At 39.7% G+C, this 19481-nt stretch overlaps 2 protein-coding genes across 4 annotated transcripts in view; one reads left to right on the top strand and one right to left on the bottom strand.

The window, feature by feature from the left end:
* Positions 1-6628, bottom strand: part of clcn6 (chloride channel 6) — a 30398-nt gene extending 23770 nt beyond the window's left edge. Inside the window, exons 1-8 of the mRNA XM_034129168.1 lie at positions 6478-6628; positions 5316-5375; positions 5170-5235; positions 3695-3760; positions 3556-3622; positions 2784-2890; positions 1845-1971; positions 1662-1729 (exon numbers count right to left, since the gene is read on the bottom strand). Of these exons, the coding sequence (XP_033985059.1) occupies positions 1662-1729; positions 1845-1971; positions 2784-2890; positions 3556-3622; positions 3695-3760; positions 5170-5235; positions 5316-5375; positions 6478-6552 (636 nt within the window). The 5' untranslated portion in view covers positions 6553-6628. The remainder of the gene's footprint in view (positions 1-1661; positions 1730-1844; positions 1972-2783; positions 2891-3555; positions 3623-3694; positions 3761-5169; positions 5236-5315; positions 5376-6477) is intronic.
* Positions 6629-7652: 1024 nt separating this feature from the next.
* The window catches only part of mthfr (methylenetetrahydrofolate reductase (NAD(P)H)), a 32037-nt gene continuing 20208 nt past the window's right edge, over positions 7653-19481 (top strand). The window contains exons 1-8 of one of the 3 annotated variants that reach the window (XM_034129192.1): positions 7653-7812; positions 8820-9081; positions 9313-9551; positions 10067-10177; positions 10257-10450; positions 10904-11154; positions 14835-14969; positions 15069-15249. In XM_034129192.1, the coding sequence (XP_033985083.1) occupies positions 8834-9081; positions 9313-9551; positions 10067-10177; positions 10257-10450; positions 10904-11154; positions 14835-14969; positions 15069-15249 (1359 nt within the window). In that variant the 5' untranslated portion in view covers positions 7653-7812; positions 8820-8833. Of the gene's footprint in view, positions 7813-7893; positions 8252-8800; positions 9082-9312; positions 9552-10066; positions 10178-10256; positions 10451-10903; positions 11155-14834; positions 14970-15068; positions 15250-19481 lie in introns of those variants that run through there. The other 2 variants (XM_034129193.1, XM_034129194.1) reach the window with 2 other exon arrangements.

Raw genomic sequence — 19481 nt, 5'->3', positions numbered from 1 at the left:
GAAGACACTGATATCATATTGCAGTTTAAACTTGTCAGGAAGGAGGATAAATAACCTAAGCACATTTGTGGCAAGGTTAGAGCTGCCATGGCTACAACCACAGGGTCCCCTTGACTTCTGACCTCTAGTTTTCTGAATGCAAAAATGTTCTATAGATACCCAGCAGCCTCTGCTCTACAGACATGCTCACTTTATGATAATCACATCTTCATGAAGCTTTACAAACTGCAGACTGAGAGCTTTCAGAGGGGTTAGACTTTCCTATTTCACAATAAGGGGGTTTCTGATCTATTCGCCAAATATATGCAATTCTTATAGAACTCTCCAACTACCAAAAGTGTTTTTTAACCCTAATCCCAGCATTTATTATTTTAAGATCTAAAGGTCCTAATGGAGTGATATTTCCTAATTTTTAACAATTCCTAAGTGGTAATTTGTTTTTATTTGGCACCAAATCCATGTAACAAATGATATCAACCTAAACCATTCTGCACCAATTTATAAGACATAATAAAGCATGTTGATGGTCATCATCAACTTTCATAGTGTTTTCAGCAGTAATACCCTTTACATTATTGCAGTTTATTTACAGATTTCAGACTAGAATATTTTTGACACACAGTGCTGAGCTGCATTTCAAAGTCGTCTTCAGGTTCTCAGTTTCCAGATGAGGGACACCACTTGTATTTTTACCGGAGGAATAACATGAAGGAACCTTTTTCTCTGTGGCCACTGACAGCTGTGTTACCACGTATTTTATGTGAACCTGTCCTTTAAAGGACCCATGTCATGCTTTTCCGGTTATTACCCGTCCCCTTGTGTGTTATGAAGGTTTTTATGCATGTAAACGGTGTGCAGAGTCAAAACCCTCAAAGTACACCCTATAGCGAGTAAAACTCTAACACAGAAAATACCTCCCCAAAACGCCTCGTTGGAGATACGTACCCGGAACGAAATGGACCAATCCGTGGAGCCGTTACGTTACGTCACGTCCGCGGAGCCGTTACGTTAAGCCCCCGCTGATTGGTCCAAATTGACCAATCCACGGACTTCCTCACACACACATCTGTGTGCAGGGAGCAGGCAGCTCTGCTGATTTCTCCTCCCTGGCTGCAGGCTGATAACAGACAGTTGGGATCGCGGCAAAATTCTCTCTGCAGACCCATTCTCACAGCGTTTATCAACCTTTTTCTTACTCAATATCAAGCCACACTTAATGTTTTTACTTCGGCTGTGACTTTGTGTGTGCTCAGGATGAGTTTGGCTGTGTTTCGCTATGTATCCTAAACAAGGAAACAACACCTCCACGGAGCTCAGCGCGATTCACAACGTCCCGACCAATCAGAGCACACTGTGCTCACAGGGAGGGTGGGGGCTGGAGCTATTGGAGCTACAACGAGCCGTTAAAGGCAGAGAGTGAAATTCAGTGAATACACGTAGTTTACAGAGATGCTGTATGAGAAACCAATGTGAGTTTGGAAAAATGCACAATATAAATCTATTCTAGTAGACCTCAACAATGGAATTATGATCAGTGGAAATGGCCATGACACCTCTCCTTTAATGGCGCGTTTCCACTACAGCGCGGAGCACGGTTTAAGAGGGCTGTGACGTCAGCGGCCCGTTTTTTAAGATACAGTATGAGACAGGTGCAGAAGTACCTGAGGAAGGCCAGCCCCCACTATGGCTCCACTGTGAATCATTGGACCCTCTTTCCCCACAAACAGACCTGATTGGACACACACACACAATTCCATTACATGTATTTATTAATTGGATCATCACAACAGCACTGCTCGTCATTGTGGGGATATGCATTTTTTCCTTTTGGAAACTAAGATTACCTCCAGCCACGCTGAACAGGACTCCAGCAGCTTTGCAGAGGCAAGTTCGCAGCCGGACGATTCCTGGAACCTTCACTCCGTTTAGGTAACTTTTAATTTCTGGGATCCCTGAACCTGCAGCTAAAGGCTGGAAACAGGCAACATACGTTTTCTAGGATCACAAACACACTTTTGATTTGCATTAAAAATGAAATACATTGCATCTTTGTATTATTATTATTATGTATTGATGCCAGGTAAAGTTTGGGTCAATCCTGAAAGAAATACTGGAAAGTTAAGGTTTTATAAAACACGTTCACAGTGGTCTGTAAGCTGGTCAACACAGAGAGAGTTTCTCAAACCGTCTACCAGAGTGTTTTAGCTTTATCACAAACATCTGCACAGCAGCATATTTCACAAATGAAGATTAAACCTTAATATCAGACAAATATGAAGATGCTAAACACATGATGCAGCTTCAAAGCAACAAAGTTACTGCTGCCACATGTAAGAAGGAGACTGTGTGAATGATTAATGCACAGGATTATTAAATGACTGCTCTATCTATGGTATGAATACTTCAGACTATATCTACTTTTGTCAAAGGTAAATAGACTGCATTTATAGTGCTTTTTCAGTCTTTGGGACCATTTTCAGTGTCTTGCCAATTGACACTTCAATATGTTGACTCCAGGGGAATCAAACCAACAATCCACTCCTTAGCCGCCCTGCTGTTACTGTGTTGGCTAGATGGATTGTTATGATGTATGTGTGTCGGGAGGTTACGCATCAGGGCTTTATCTCTTGCGAGAATTTCATTTAACAAATATGCTTCTTATTGGAGTCTTGAGGAGTTTTCTGAATTACATGTTTTACTACTGACATGACTGCGATGACTTAATATCATAAGACAATGCCTTCTGTTTGAATGTAAAAGCTGCTGTGTGTGAGCAGTCCTACCTCAACGAGAACGAGCACACTGGCGATGAAGACGAAGGTCAGGTTGAAGGCCAGGAGCTCCAGCAGGGACACAGAGAGACAGCCTCTGTCACTGCACTGCTGCAAGGCTGCAGGCTGAGCTCAGGACAACATTCACACATCTCAATGTTTCTGTTTACTGTCAGAACATACTGTAATGAATGATGGCTGCCCGGAAGAGAGAAAAAACACAAAGGAGTCATGCACTAATTCTGGAGAACGGCTAGTATGCACTTTATATGCCTGTCCATACTCCATTCATTATGTATCATAATCATTTTTCACTCATTTGTGAATCAATTTAAGGTTTACAGATTTGTTTCTATTTGTTGAATTTGTTTGTGTATTTGCTGCTCTGTTTTATAAATGCAATTTTTTATCTTCATAGCATCATGTGATCCGCTAACACGCTTCCCTTTATGCACACTGTGAATGCAGAGCACTGATTGACATGTGTACAGTCTGCCATTACTGCCAGGGGGCAGGAGGAAGGATTTTATAAAGTTAATCTATATTATGAGAATCTTATTTATAATTTATTTTATAACTTGGTTATTTTTGTTAAATTGTCAGACGTTATTATAACCCTTTGGGTAATATTGTGACTTATTTTGCCCAAATGCACATTATTCCACTAACACCATTTCCACGACCATAACCCTGTGTGGTGGACAGCACATCACAGAAAGGCTGATCACTGCACACTGAACTCAGCCATTTATCCTGTCATTAGAAGAGGCATGCCAAAGGATACAATCCGCAACCAAAGTATATTTGATTTTGGTGAAGAGGCGAACAAAGAAATCCACAAAGAGGCCCACCTGAAGGAGACAGGAAGTGATGATTAGTACGTTGAAATGTGGCTATCAAAGAGATATTCCCGGCCCACCTACCAGACCCACGGTGACTCCGATTGCAAACATCAGCATCCATCGCACTGCTTCATACTTTTTGGCTTTCTATTGGAACATGAAAACATGTTAAAAACATTTGACAAATAAGGTATGAATATTAAAATGTAGAAAATATGTTTTAATGATGGATTTAAATTGTATCAACAAAGTTGTTTTTATCACATGACCTAATCCAACAGTAGTGCAGCAGAATGCACATTTTCCTATTGTATGTGTTTGTGCACATTCCATTTTTATTTTCTTCATATCATCATAGAATTTATGTACATTTTTTTCATACAATTATTATTTCATATTTATGAAATAGATAGAGTAGGCATACTACTCAATTGTTTCTACTACTGCGATACATCTTGTTAAAGCAGCTCTTTCAGATGATCTGTAAAAACACGTAAAGGTATGTTCCTGTTCTTAACAAAAAGGGGTCAGTTCAATTAGCTAGATGATTTAGCTCATTATTTAGATAAGCAGTCTAGTTTCGAATAAAATAAACTAGTAGTGTCCACAGATCAAATATAAGAAGAAAGTTCACTGATATCAGGCAAGACCAATAATCTCCATTGAGAATCAAAATAGCCCTAACATGTGTGGAGCAGCAGGTTTAGGTTCATTTTAAGTATGGGACAACTTCCACAAATGAAAATGTCAAGAAACACTGCTTTGGTAAATACTATAAGCTTTATTATCAGAAACCCTGGGTGGATCTTTAATGGAAGATGGCACTACACAATGTAAAGGAAACTTCTGGAGCAAGGACTCGAAACACAGTGCGAACACGGGAGAGCTGGACTTGATGGCAGACAGACAATGATGGTTTATTGGAAGAGATTTGCTGCAGCAACGAGTTGTCGCAGCGCCTGCCTAACCGATTCTGAAGATCTTTCCCCCAGTCCCCTGTATTTAGCAAGCTCTGAGAGAATAATCAACATTGTGCATAACAAGACATAACAAGCAAGGCACTATAAGCCTGTCCCTAGCTAAGAATATGGATAGAGCCTTGGTGTTCAGATCAGTGGTTCAAACCCCACTGCAGTCAGCATGTCGTTGTGTCCCTGAGACATTTCACCCCAAATTGCTCCAGTGGGGATTGTCCACAGTATTGAGTATGTAAGTTGCGTTGGATAAAAGCGTCTAACAAGTAACATGTAACAAGTAACATGTAATATATGCCAAAGGGGAGATAGCATTCAGATACATTGGACTACCAGATGTCCCTAGCCAGCAAACTATCTTGTGTCAGTTTGAGCTCGACCCTTAACAAGCAACAACAATAACTGCTTCCTCAGAGAGAGAGAGAGAGAGAGAGAGAGAGAGAGAGAGATAGAAATATTTTCCTGAACACACAATATACATGGATCTGTAAGATTCCACCTGCTGGAAGTGAAGGCTTTGTAGATGTGTCCTCCACTTTGAGCGACGAGTAAACAAAAGACATTGGAAGTGATCTCTCTTACCTTGTTGTCCATTCCCTCGAGAAGCTCCACGTAGGGCTCGTTGATGCAGCGATCATAATCCAAGCTCTGTAAAGCCAAAACGAGAAAAGTCAACCCACACTTGACTCAGACATCTGTACATGAACACATCCACACTGCTTACTTACCTCATAGTCTTTCCTGGGTAGAATCTCATCCTCTTCATCTTGGATTTCCCCAAGGATCATCTTCAGGAAAACATAAAAATAGGTTTTATTGTTCTCTAGAGACACATCCAGCAAAGCAGGGACTGCCAAACCCTGCAGCTAACTACAAGTGTTTAGCTGAATACTATTTCATTCACAACATGAAAACCAGCACATAGTTTACATAGAAAATAATCACAGTGCACCCTAATGTCGAGGAGAACATGGGATATCCAGGATTTATTGACCTATGTCTCTGATCGGTCTCTTAGATTTTGATTTAAAGAAATGTGTATTAACTGTAAACAGGTGTAGCAATATGCAAAACATGTTTTGGCTCAGTGAGGTAAAGGACTCTGAGTGTTTAGATGGTTAACTTTAGTCTAAGTTATCTCAGTGGGTCTCAAACGGTTTGATCACAATTTATGTAAACAAATATTCCCAAGGCACTCCTTTATAATTATTGGAATACACAGGTTTGAAATCATTCCAATGTATACTATAGGACAGTAAACCAAAAACTTCGTTTAAAACTGGAGAGATACAAAAATATGCATAAATAAATAAATGTTAACTGGTAAAATAAGATATGAATGAACAACAAAAATAAAATAAGTTACATTTATTTGTTATTGTCTATGGTAGGTTATTGGTTATGTTCACATACTTATTTGATTATTAAAATGTAAACCGATCCTTTTCATATGGGTGTTTTAGAGTTGTACCCCTAGATAGTCTCTAGTAATTGTGTGCTCAAAGTGCACCAGATTGAAGCATTTTACTTTAAAACGAAAGCTAAAATCTCGCCTAGGGCATCAAATTGGCTAGAACCGGCCCTGCGTCTATGGATAAATCTGATACATTTACATCATGGACTCAAGTGCTCATGTTGATTAAACTTAAAGTGCATTGTCCCTTCCTAAATGCACATACATTATTGCGAAGGTGTCGGTTTTGCATTGTGAATGGGTTTTATGGTAAAAGATGTAAGACACCAGAACACAACAGTGTCGGATCAGCAGGGTGGAGTAAGCAAACCAGAACAGGGCACTGAGAAGAACCCACGTGATATTCCGACGGAAAATATCTAATTATGAATTAATCAAGAGACCCCCTTTTGAAATAATTCACATTTTTGCCTTACCAGTTCCTCTGGTGTCCGAGTCTCTCCTTCGCTGCAGCAACATCGGCAACAAAAACAGTTTCCACAACACGCCATCTTCCCTGTTGTGTCACGCTGCGTTCAGTGGCTTTGGTAAAATCGCATAGCATACAACTATCTAATTCACTAGAAACACCTTACACATTTAGTGTGTAGAACAACAGACAATTTATTTGACAGCATATAAGAGTAGGAGCTGTGTCTTAACATTTGATTTTTGAATATATGATGATAACGTTATTGCTCTTTGAAAAGTAATATTTCCCATGACATTTAAACGCAGCAAGAGTAGCTACCCCTGTCAAAATGCGGAATGTTATTCAAAATAGTCAAAACTGTGTGTCATTTACGCATAAGTTTAATATTATATCATAACCGCATTTCAAACTCTTAAAATGAATGCATAAATAAAAAGTATCACCCTATGGGAATGTGTAAGAAAACCAATTAATTTGTGATTGAGCTGTTGTAATCATTGTTTACAATATTGCACTATACTGATTCCCATACAAACAATGGTATTCACTGCTGCGTTAGCTTACTTTCTTCTTGTTGGTTTAAACAACTATTTACATTTAAAAAACAACTATTCAGCAGCTATTAATAAAGGTTATTTTTTTAGACATTTACACAATCAAATGTGTCAGGTGCATAATCAACGTTTTTTAAGTCAGGGTCATCTTATCATTTGTTTACGTCTTTCTTTAACTCTTTCACGAACTCGCAAAGGACAACTTTCCGCTGCTTCTAGTCTCGTGCAAACGTTGACCCCAGGACACCAGGAAGTGCGCCAATTGTTGAAGCCGATTTTGGAATGACTATAGCGGCCAAATGGTGGTACTACAGCGTCCGTGGCGTCATTTTGACCCAAAAATACCTTTTCCCATTGACTTACATTGGGAAAGAAACGATATAATTTATTTTGAGCTAAATCAACTACCTACTACGAACACTTGTTTAGCCCTTATTGAAATCATTAGGGCTTTACAGTTGTACCATGCGTTAAAAGTTGAATCCAAAGTTATTTTCTCTCCATTAATCGACTTAAGGAAAACATAAGTGCGCATGCTCTCTAAACAAAAGGCCCCGGACGATCCGGGTACTTTCTGAATCTACAGTCGCTCTATTTTTGCTTCATGCGCCACTGAGCAACGCTCATAGCAATGAGCGGTGCCCCTCCTCCGACGCTGGATCCAGTTCTCTTCATACATGGTTGACCCCTGCCACATGAGATCTCTGTTTTTGGATACCACGCTGCCACAGCTAGCGTTCCGCCCCGGATTGAAGACGCAACACAAAGACAACCGTCTTTGGGAGGTGGGAGAAGCACTGTTTTTTGTTTACCAACAGCGCAAACAGAGCAGACTGGGTTAAGCTACAAGCTCGGCGTGGTAGAAGCAGAATATAGTCTGGGTCACTTCTATCTGTCTGTTTGAATGTAATAACTACACGGCTTGCATCGTGAACCACGCAGCTAACATTAGCTGTTCCCACAGAGCTAGCAGTTTGCTACTACACTACTTTACCTGCACGCGCGGGGGGATATACCTGGGTATAAAGTGAGCGGCTCGTGCTACTCTGTGTTTGGGAGTTGATGTCATCACAAAAATGTCTTACTTTTCTACAGTTTAGAGGTAATAATGGGTGAGAAGGGACCCATGGTCTTTACTAGAAGCATGTTTTGGGGTTATCGTGGTAACTTTAGGATTAACGCTGGCCGGGTTTCAGCCCTACGACGCTGGTTCACTTCTCCATGGTAACGTATGCTGAACGCCCAGTGGTGGAATGTAACTAAGTACATTTACTCAAGTACTGTACCAAAATACAATTTTATGTACTTGTACTTCACTTGAGTATTTTCGAGTTTTGCTACTTAATACTTTTACTTTATTACGTTTCGGAGGCATTGTTTTACCTTTTACTCCACTACGTGCATTTAAAAAAATGTGATACTAACTTCTTTGCATGTATTAATTTATAATACAGAATATAAATCAACTAATAAATCATTATGCATTAGAAGTTATGCTAACAAGTGGTATAGCAATTCATTTAAATAATCCTAAACCTTACCATTATTGTTATTTAGTACTTTAGTGGCCTCTCGTTGGATTCTCTATATACTTTTCAAGCAGGATTTGAATCATGCAATGTAGTTAAACTTTCCTCCTATTCTGTATTGACAATTGTATAACTTTTTATTATTGTGGTTAGTTATGAGGTTGTGTCTACTAGTGTTCATTGGTTTCTGTGCTGTACAGCTAGTTAGGCTATACATAAAAATCTCAAGTCATTGATGGAACAGATGTTTCTTTTTTTCTCAGACTAAGTTACCATCATGGTTAACCAGGTTCAGCGAGGGGACGGTAGTTGGCAGTCATGCAAGAGTGACTCCAGCGGGGCGAGCAACAGTGGGGGGGAGAGCTCCAAGGAAAGCTCCCGCTGCTCCACTCCGGTGCTGGATGCAGACCGCTCAGACAGGCTGCGGGACAAGATGCGCAAGAGGACGGAGTCTGGAGACTGCTGGTTCTCGCTGGAATTCTTTCCTCCCCGCACAGCCAGTGGAGCTGTCAACCTTATATCAAGGCATGTGAAAACTGAAATATTTATTCAGGAATCATGATATGCTTTGAATCACCAAAGGCCGGATAAAAAATGTGCAAGCACGGTCAAAGAATAAAAAATAATAGCTTAGTCATAGCAGAAAGAAATATGTCTCTTGATTGCATAGTTCAACAATTATAGACCAGTAACTAAAGGGCTTTTTGTAATTCTGCAGCAATGATTTGGAGCGCTGAGTTTGCCTTCTTTCCTCAGATTTGACCGTATGGGCAGCGGAGGGCCTCTGTTCATCGACATAACTTGGCACCCAGCAGGGGACCCAGGCTCCGACAAGGAAACCTCATCTTTGATGATTGCAAGCACAGCAGTCAATTATTGTGGCCTAGAGAGCATCCTTCATCTGACCTGCTGCAACCAGACCAAAGAGAAGATTACTGGCTACCTCGCCAAGGCCAAGCACCTGGGCCTCAAAAACATCATGGCCCTGAGGGGAGGTAGGAGAGATCACATGTGTTTACATTTTGGATTATAGAAGTCTTCTGTAGAGTAGTGTAGGTAAGTGAGTAGCATTGGTGCTAATCTTTTTTTATCAGCTGCCTAAAGTATACACTCGAGGAAATTCCTGCTGGAAAATGGAACATTCCCACTCAAGAGACCATAAAGAAATTGAGTTATCTGATTTGTTCCATAGTTTTTCTTCTGTTTCTGATTACAAAAAAAGGTTGACTGGCTTCTCCCGGCAATTCTTAGTAAAGAGAAGCCTAAGAGCAGCTCTGTCTGGAGTGTGTGGATTACCTGTTGAAAGACAGGCTGCTTTTTCCCTTGCATGTGCACTTTTCAATTAAACTCACTTTTCACTCTATTCATTAAATCCCCATCCTGCTGATTCTTTTGCCAATGTTATTTAAGATATTGTGATAATCTGAGTTTAAAATTAATCTCTAACCTTTGAGGTCTTCACAACATACAGTATGGCTGCCAGCTAAACTGTGATTGTGATTCTCTGTAGACCCAGTGGGAGCCGACTGGGAGGAAGAGGAGGGAGGCTTCAACCACGCCATAGATCTAGTTCAACACATCCGATCAGAGTTTGAAGACTACTTTGATATCTGTGTTGCTGGTATGCTTTCAGCCTTCAGATCAGCAGTAGGCAGTTCAAGTTGAACTCCCTTTGATTTAATAATGCATGTATTGTCCAGGATACCCCACAGGGCACCCCGAGGCAGAAAGCTATGAGGAGGATTTAAGACACCTAAAGGAAAAAGTAGATGCTGGAGCAGACTTTGTGATCACCCAGCTGTTCTTCAGAGCAGACACATTCCTCAAGTTCCTGGATGACTGCAGGGCAATTGGTATCACATGTCCCATCCTACCAGGAATTTTCCCCATCCAGGTAACTCTCCTTTTAAAGCCCCACTTTGAGTATCGGCTGTATGCATTTCTTAATACATTGAGCATTTCCATAGTTCCATTCCTAAAGTATTTTATAGCACCAAGCTCCGGTTTAGAATAAAAGACATGGAAAACATGGTTTTGTCTAAATGTGATTCCAGAAAACAATATTTCTGTTTGGCAAAAAAGGTATAATTACTCCAAAAATATGAGTGTCAAAAGTGTGTCAAATAGACCATCAGCTGCAGAGACAGCTTTGTTTTTACGGAGCTCGGACGGCGCGCTTTTGTTGACGTCCACGGCGCCGTCTTGTATACTGGCGTCATGTTCTTTGCGAGAATTGTTACATACAAGATCAGCGCCACAGTATTGCCTCGTACTATATTCTTCTAGAAAAACCCCTGGAAAATATCACCTTTTAAAAATATGTGACATTTAACCTGTTCCTCATCAGGGTTACCAGTCTCTTCGTCAGCTTGTGAATCTGTCGAAGCTCGAGGTGCCAGAGGAAATCACAGAAGTCATCGAGCCCATCAAAGACAACGATGCTGCTATTCGTAACTACGGAATACAACAGGCGGTGGAGATGTGTCGTGTGCTGCTAGACAGTGGAAAGGTACCGGGACTCCACTTTTACACACTGAATCGAGAGGTCGCCACCATGGAGGTGCTGCGACAGCTGGGGCTGTGGATAGAGGACCCCAGGTCAGTCATCCTTTTTGCCTGCTTAAAAAAATCACCATAAACAGTCATATTTCCTATAGAGTCCCAGTGTTGACAGAAAGGCAACAGTAGCAAAAAGCAGCATGATGTAACTACTGTTCCAATGAAAATATAAATAATGTTGTCCCATTCTGGTTCTAGAACATGACCTCTACAACACCTCAATAGTTGAAACACATTTTCACAATACCCCTCTTTACAAGAAGGGGATTAATGTTAATGGTTACATGTTCTTGTTATTTATTTTAAAAGAGAACACCACAAATCAGAAATATTAACACACAATACTTTTTGGGAAATTCAGGTAATTCATTTTTTTCCTGATTGCTACCATGCAATATTGGTTATGATATTCATCAGTTTGTATTGCTGTGTCTTCGTGATTTAGTGATGAAATCCAAAATGTAAAAAATACACACAAAAAAAAGGAAATGTAATTAAAAGAATCTACCCTATGCATAAACGAAACCTCAATCATAGCGAACTCTATCTACTTACTACAACTCTATATCTATCTATCACCCCTCCTCCCCCAACCCCCACAATGAATATCGACCAATCACGTTCTTGCTTGATTTGCGGGACCAGCGTTGCAGTCGGGAAGAAAAGCAATGTGGAGCGGCACCTCACCGCATACTTCATAAGGAGTTTGACCGTGATTTTCCTTCTGGCAGAATCTACACAACACATCAGCCCCATTGAAAAAAGCCTATTCATGCCAGCCCATACAATCAATCAATCAATCAATCAATCAATGTTTATTTATATAGCCCAATATCACAAATGTTGCATTTGTCTCAGTGGACTTCACAGTTTGTACAGAGTATCAGTATAACAATACGACACCCTCTGTCCTTAGACCCTCACATCGTACAAGGAAAAACCCACAGTTTAAAGGGGAAAATGGGAGAAACCTCAGGGAGAGCAACAGAGGAGGGATCCCTCTCCCAGGACGGACAGACGTGCAATGTGTAAATTGAAAAGATAATACATTTGCAACATAGGTAGTCCAAATGTTTGGAAATGTCTGGGTTATTGGGAACATGAGAGTACACAGGTACAGACAGAGAGAAGGAAAAAGTAAGGTGTCTCCCGACAAACTAAGCCTATAGCAGCAAAACTAGGGGCTGAATCTAATCAGCCCTAACTATAAGCTTTATCAAAAAGGAAGGTCTTAAGCGCACTCTTAAAAACGGATAGGGTGTCTGCCGCCCGAACACAAACTGGAAGCTGATTCCACAAATGTGGAGCTTGATAATGAAAGGCTCTGGCTCCCATTGTACTTTTAGAGACTCTAGGAACAACCAACAACCCTGCATTCTTGGAACGCAATGCCCTAGTAGGACAGTAGGGTATAATGAGTTCTTTAAGGTAAGATGGCGCCTGCCCATTAAGGGCTTTGTAGGCGAGAAGAAGAATTTTAATTCTATCCTGTGTTCTATAGGGAGCCAGTGTAAGGCAGCCAGAACAGGAGTAATGTGGTCCCTTTTCCTAACTCTGGTTAGTACACGTGCTGCAGCATTTTTAATCAGCTGAAGCGACTTAACTGACTTCTTGGTACACCCTGATAATAAAGAGTTACAATAATCCAGCCTTGAAGTAACAAAAGCATGGACTAGTTCCTCTGCATCATTTGAGGCAAGATTTGCCTGATTTTTGCAATGTTACGTAGATGGAAGTAGGCGGTCCTTGAAATTGATTTTATGTGGGCGTTAAAGGATAAATCCTGATCAAATATAACACCAAGATTCCTTACAGTCTCACTGGAGGCCAAATGAATGCCATCCATAGTTAGTATATCTTTAGATAATTTGTTTCGTAGATTCTTTGGCCCAAGTACAATAACTTCAGTTTTGGCCGTGTTTAACATCAAAAAGTTTAAGGTCATCCACGTTTTTAAGTCCTTGAGGCAGTCTTGAATTTTATTTAGATGATTAATTTCATCAGGCTTGATTGATAAATATAGTTGAGTATCATCCGCATAACAATGAAAATGTACAGAATGATTCCTTATAATATTGCCTAACGGAAGCATATATAGTGTGAACAAAATAGGTCCAAACACTGGGCCCTGTGGCACTCCATGGCTAACTTTGGTTTGCATGGAAGATTCATCGTTGACACATACAAACTGAGAGCGTTCAGATAGATAGGACCTAAACCAGCCTATACAACACATTAGGGGCAGAGTTTTACTGTGTGTGTGTTGCAACTTGCATATATATTTATTGCACTGACGCACACACACGCATGGCGTAATTTCCACTGGGGACAGGGGGGACATGTCCCCCCCACTTTTCGAAATCCCGTTTATGTCCCCCCACTTTACAAATATGTTTATTATTATTTTTTAACGCAAGCCTTCATCGCCACGGAGGAGCACACAGTCTCTGTGACTGAGCGAGAAAGACAGACAGAGAGAGAGAGAGCTAGAGAGAGTGATTAGTAAAATATGCATAAATAAAAATAAAGAATACTAACTAGGTAACATAAGTTAAGAATAAACAAGTTTAAATGGTTTGTTATTGGTTGTGATCATATTCTAAAGATGTTTGGATTATTGAAAAGTATACAGCTCCCTTTCATCTGAATGTTGTGAGCTGTATCCATCAATTCATGTTGTGCTCAAAGTGCACCAGATTGATGCATTTCACTTCAGCATTTAAAAACAAAAATCTTCCCAGGGGTGCATCCCCCCGGACCCCCCTAGAGGAGGTAAGGACCCCCTAGAGGAAGTGAGGTCCACCCCCAAATAAAGCAGGTTAAAATAATTAAATTGCATAATTTTTTTTAGTAAACACTGAAAACGGGTCCCACAGACCCAAACAGCACACAAAGGTTAAAGGTAAACATATTGTAATGTTAAAATGTGCTAAATATATACACTGCAAAAAACAAAAAAAAGAGGAGTGAAAGTAGCTCACGACTTGTTATATTTTTTAAGCATCTACTTTTTCCTTTAGGTGTCTTAAATCCTCCTCATAGCTTTCTGCCTCGGGGTGCCCTGTGGGGTATCCTGGACAATACATGCATTATTAAATCAAAGGGAGTTCAACTTGAACTGCCTACTTCTGATCTGAAGGCTGAAAGCATACCAGCAACACAGATATCAAAGTAGTCTTCAAACTCTGATCGGATGTGTTGAACTAGTAGCTCTCATCCTAAAAAAGGTTGGAGACCCCTGCTTTTTTTTTTTAAACTTAGGTTTTATTATTTTCAGGAACAACAAAACAAACAAAAGTAGTGTCAGAGATCAAAGAATTATCTATACATAATGTAACTAAGGTCAGGGTTCGCTGTGACTTAGTGAAGGGTCTTATAGGCAGTCCACTTGAACAGTTTCTTTTCAAATTGTGATTTCATATTGGTCTCCGTATTGGACAATGCTCCTTGTGAGTGGAGACCCCTGCTTTAAGGTATAATAACTTCAAATGCTGCATTTTAACAAAAATCCTATCACTTCATACACGCTGCTCTGGATCCTGAACATGTTTGTCAATTATACATGCACATAGTCGTAGTTAGATTGGTAAGTTCTCCAGGAACACAAGTGGCAGGTTTGTGAAGCCAGATATCTTAGAGAGGCCCTGCACTCTGTTTGCATTGTTGCCATTCAAAATGGCCAGAAGTTTCATAGCTTGTTCTTTTTTTTTGTTTGCCAGACGTCCTCTTCCCTGGGCAGTTAGTGCCCATCCCAAGCGGAAGGTAGAAGATGTTCGACCCATTTTCTGGGCATCCCGACCAAAGAGCTACATTTACAGAACTCAGGACTGGGACGAGTTCCCCAACGGCAGATGGTACCAGTTTACAAAACTTCAATGTCAACTTCCTTATTAATGCATTTTATTTGGTGAATAAATCTTGAATTAGTAGCATCCTGCTGTTGATGTTTTCAGGGGAAATTCCTCTTCTCCAGCTTTTGGCGAGTTAAATGACTACTACCTGTTCTACCTGAAGAGCAAGTCATCTAAAGATGCACTGCAGCAGATGTGGGGAGAGGAGCTGAAAAATGAGGAGAGTGTCTATGAGGTCTTCACGTGCTACATCACAGCCCAAGAGAACCAAAGTGGACACAAGGTAGGCCATTGTTTTCCATGTCCATGACTTAAAACGTTCCTCACACTGTTTGCTCTCGTATTTTAATCTCCTTGCAAAAGTGACCGTCTTGCAGAGATGGAGTACTCGAGTCCTGGACTCGGACTCAAGTCGGACTCGCGCACTGATTCACGCCAGATTACCACAGTTTATACACACACATACACACTGTCCACTGTCCACTGTCCATACAAAGACCGAGATGCCTCAACAGGCCATATCCAAATCTGTATTTCAAAGATTTCGAGCAAGGAACACCAACATGTTTGCAGGTGGGGGCTCTCCATCTCCAGCTGCCGTATCTGCTCCCAGCTGGGAAAACGGAATGGGTAGGTTGTGTTTCACATGCAGTTTAAGGTTGGTCGTATTGCTAGCTTTTGTTGCTACCTTTTTAAAACAAATGCGACATACCGGCTCATTCAATTCCGTAGGTTCGCCTCGTTGATTTGGCTTAAATCCAAAATATTGGATGTGGAATTAGGTTTTGCAACCAATTCCATTTAACTTCAAATTCCCCGTGAGTAATTCACACGTTGTCTCCTGCTTGTCTCTATATTATTAATTTGGCTGCTACACTGTTGCACGCGGAGTGTCCTGACCTGGCTGTGTGTGAGCCCCGCCCCTCACGGCGAGCCTGGCTAAAATGCTGGTCACATCCTTATGTAAACAAACACGCATGTAAACGGCAATTTATCGAGCTCAGAAAAGTTATCGAGTTCATTTTTATTTATCGTACGACAAGTCAATTAATTGCTTATCGCGACAGGCCTAGTCAGATGTACTCTGTCCTGGCGTGTGCACCTGCGAGGCGAGTTCACGTACTGAGCGCGCCCCCGCTATTCCAGTCTAAAGAGTCCAGAGACACACCCCGCACCGTGCTGTATGCTTTCACACATTTTGCTTCCACATTGGGAAAGAGCAGCGCAAAATGCTCGTTATGTGGAAAAAAGATTGAAGAGAAGGCTCCATAACACATTACTCTAAGGATCGAGTTCAGACATATAGGTAGTGTTGTGTTCAAAATTCCAGGAAAGACAGACGACTTCTAAGTTTAACTATTTATTATGAGAGAGCAAAAGATATATATCACTTGGCCAAGGACTCCGTCACGTCACAGAAATCACAGAGAGCAAAGCTGTAATCTGTCAGTCTATTTCCGGACAAGAGCCTCGAACCTCGTGCGACAATACATTTTATTACACAGGGCGTTGCCCGTACATTTATGATTGGTCAAGACTAGATGAAGAGATACCGCGGTTTAGACTTGGTTCTCTTTGGTTGGTGCACAGACTCAGACAAGAGTCTCTTGGCAACACAATCCTCCAATCAGCATTCGGCCGGCTGGCGAAGTCCCTCCCTACTCTGTCTCTATCATACGTAATTTGTTTTCGCTAACGTTTCTTCAGATATAGTGGAAAACCATAATGTTGCTTCCTATCTCTGCGTGGGAGCGTGGCTCCCATACAATTCAAGGCCGGTGCGATGTGCTGTTCTGACTACCTCTTTGTATTCTCTCAGTCTCTGCACCTGACCTTGCTACTACAAGCTAAACACTTTCTCATATGACTTTTCCCTTCGTTCCTATCCTCCCCATCAAAACTGGGGGGGGGGGGGGGGGTGATGATTGTGTCTATTTATTCCAAAGTCACAGCAACATAAAATGAGCACAATAAGCAAATAATGTAATAATAAGAATCAGTCTTGTAATGTTATATAAAAATAGACTCTACAAATCTTCACACCTTTAGACCTCCTATTTGCCAGTGCAGCCTCAGAATCTTAATACTTGGACTGTGCCAACAAAATAAAACTCCAACATCTTTAGGTTTTATTGATTTTTTTTTTGATTGATACATTTATTTCAAACAAGTAAAATAAATAATTACAAAACAAAACAAATGTTGCAGTGCATAGTCATGTAAGAGAAATCAAAACAAAAACTGACATTTACAACAACAGCATTAGCAACATAAACAGTGCCACATCTAGTGTTCGAAAAGGAGTGAGAAGAAGTATAACTTATTTAATCTCACCCCCTTGTCCCTAAATGATTTATTTATAATCTATAATCTGCAATAATTATCATTATTATGCATTATTATTGTTATTATTATTATTAATCTCCTTACGTGTTGATTGACATATATACATATACACATATACATACACATACATACACTGATATACATATATGCACATATACAAATATATTTAGGTGAACTAAATAACATATTTCAATAGCTCTGAATTTCTGACAAGCATCTGTGTTATTCTTAAATCAAATCCTTGAAATCCTATTTAAAATCTAAATATATTAATGAACTACTCATGTTTCTGGTAAAGAAACACACTAATGTTATGCATTCAAAAACAACTAAAAATCATGATACTGTCAAAGTGAATGATTTCCTGGCAATACTGCTTCTACCTGTCAGTGCTTAGATATTATCAAGCTGAAAAAATGAATACAGAATCCCAACATACTGTCATCAAATGTCTTTCTGTTATGAATTTAAATTGCCCTTGTGAAACTAGTCTTGTGTTCATTTATTTTTCTTTTTTTTAAACTTTCTTTTATTGATTTTTTCGCAATAAATCATACCCTCGTGGGGACGCGCTCATGTGATTGGCTTAGAATTGAGGAGACATCTGATTGGCTATAGATAGAAAAAATTACAAGTACGAATCGGGTGACCGTCAGGGGAGTCTCAAAAGACCCACACACGAATGCACAGCGATCCATGCACAGAAAGCGGGTTGTGTTTGCAGGTTCAGAGGATTTAAACGGTAAACAAATATGTGAGGATCAAAAATACATATGTAAAACTTTTTTCTGTATTTGGATTTTATTTACATGTATATGAAACGGAACACATTTGTGTGTGCATTGAAAAACACAAGTGTGGATCCGGAAATACAAGTGTGAATCCTTTTGCAGATCATGAAATACAAGTGTGAATCCTTCTGTGTGCATGTGTGTATTATGAGACTGTTCTGAGCCCATAGAAAACCTTCAGGTAACCATTGATTATAAGAAAATACCTAACATTATTCACAAATTTACATCCATTATTTTCCACAGTAAACCTCTCGTTTCCCACAGAGCCCCAGAATAATGTGTTAGTCCAAAAACATGCTTGGTTAGTCATTGTTTTAAATCATGCAGTTACACTGATCACATGCAGACATACATTTACACTCACACTGTCAGGTTGTAAGGTCAAATTTGGTCAGGTACACCCCAGAGTCAGTCATTGACTGACTTTTCTCAAGTAACACTGTCAGTCAGGGTCAAAGGTAATTTGGTCTCAGTCTTTTTGGCCATGTGTCGTGCTCTGCAGAGACTTTGATATTTCAGCATAGGCCAGTATCCTTTGTCTACAAAAATCTGTCATATATGGAGCGCCATCATTTATTAATTCACGATTACAACTATAATTTTCCAGATATCTCTAACTTTTCATTGGGACAGCTGTTTCCCACATTTCCTGAAATTTGTTAGCCAACATTTTCACTTCCTTATATTACTACTACTGCAGTTTATTAACACCTAATTTATATTAAAATATCTAATAGATCTATTTCAGAAACGTGTGCACATAATTATTTTCTTGAGTCAAAACATTATTAGGATCTGTGAAGCTCTGCTTTGTATTTCATAATTCATTATATTCATTTATCTTCAATTCTGGTCTACTTAAAGAACAATGTTAACCTCTTTAACAGTATGTGGAACCTTGGGTGTCCGAACATGTAACAATTACTCCTTCCTTTATCAAGGATTTAAAAACCGAAGTAATTTCATCAATGGTTTGTAGTTGAATTTAGGAATTATCACTATGGCAGATATTTCTTTAATAAATAACATCTAATTTTTAATAAATGAGATCTAACTTTTTTCCAATTATATTGCTTTTTCAAAATTAAATTTGCTGTTTTTATTTTTATTAATTTTTGTATTTTAAACTCTACATTTTGGACTACAAACAACAGTTATTTCCCCATAAAAAGTTCTTCTATAGTAATATATATACTACAATGGTGAAATCAATACCCTAGATTGAGATACTATATTTGGCTTGGTACTAGCTTTCCCTTTAACATTATCCATACAAATAAAGATGTGTTTGATTTTATAGAGTGGTTATTAAAACTCTCCCTTTAAACTGTAGATTAATACTGTAACAAATTAAAACACTACCAAATTCACACAT

Source organism: Trematomus bernacchii, unplaced genomic scaffold (genome assembly GCF_902827165.1).
Source record: "Trematomus bernacchii unplaced genomic scaffold, fTreBer1.1, whole genome shotgun sequence".
Lineage (NCBI taxonomy): Eukaryota > Metazoa > Chordata > Actinopteri > Perciformes > Nototheniidae > Trematomus > Trematomus bernacchii.
Note: the sequence above shows the minus strand (reverse complement) of the source record. Positions and strands in the feature narration are given on the sequence as shown.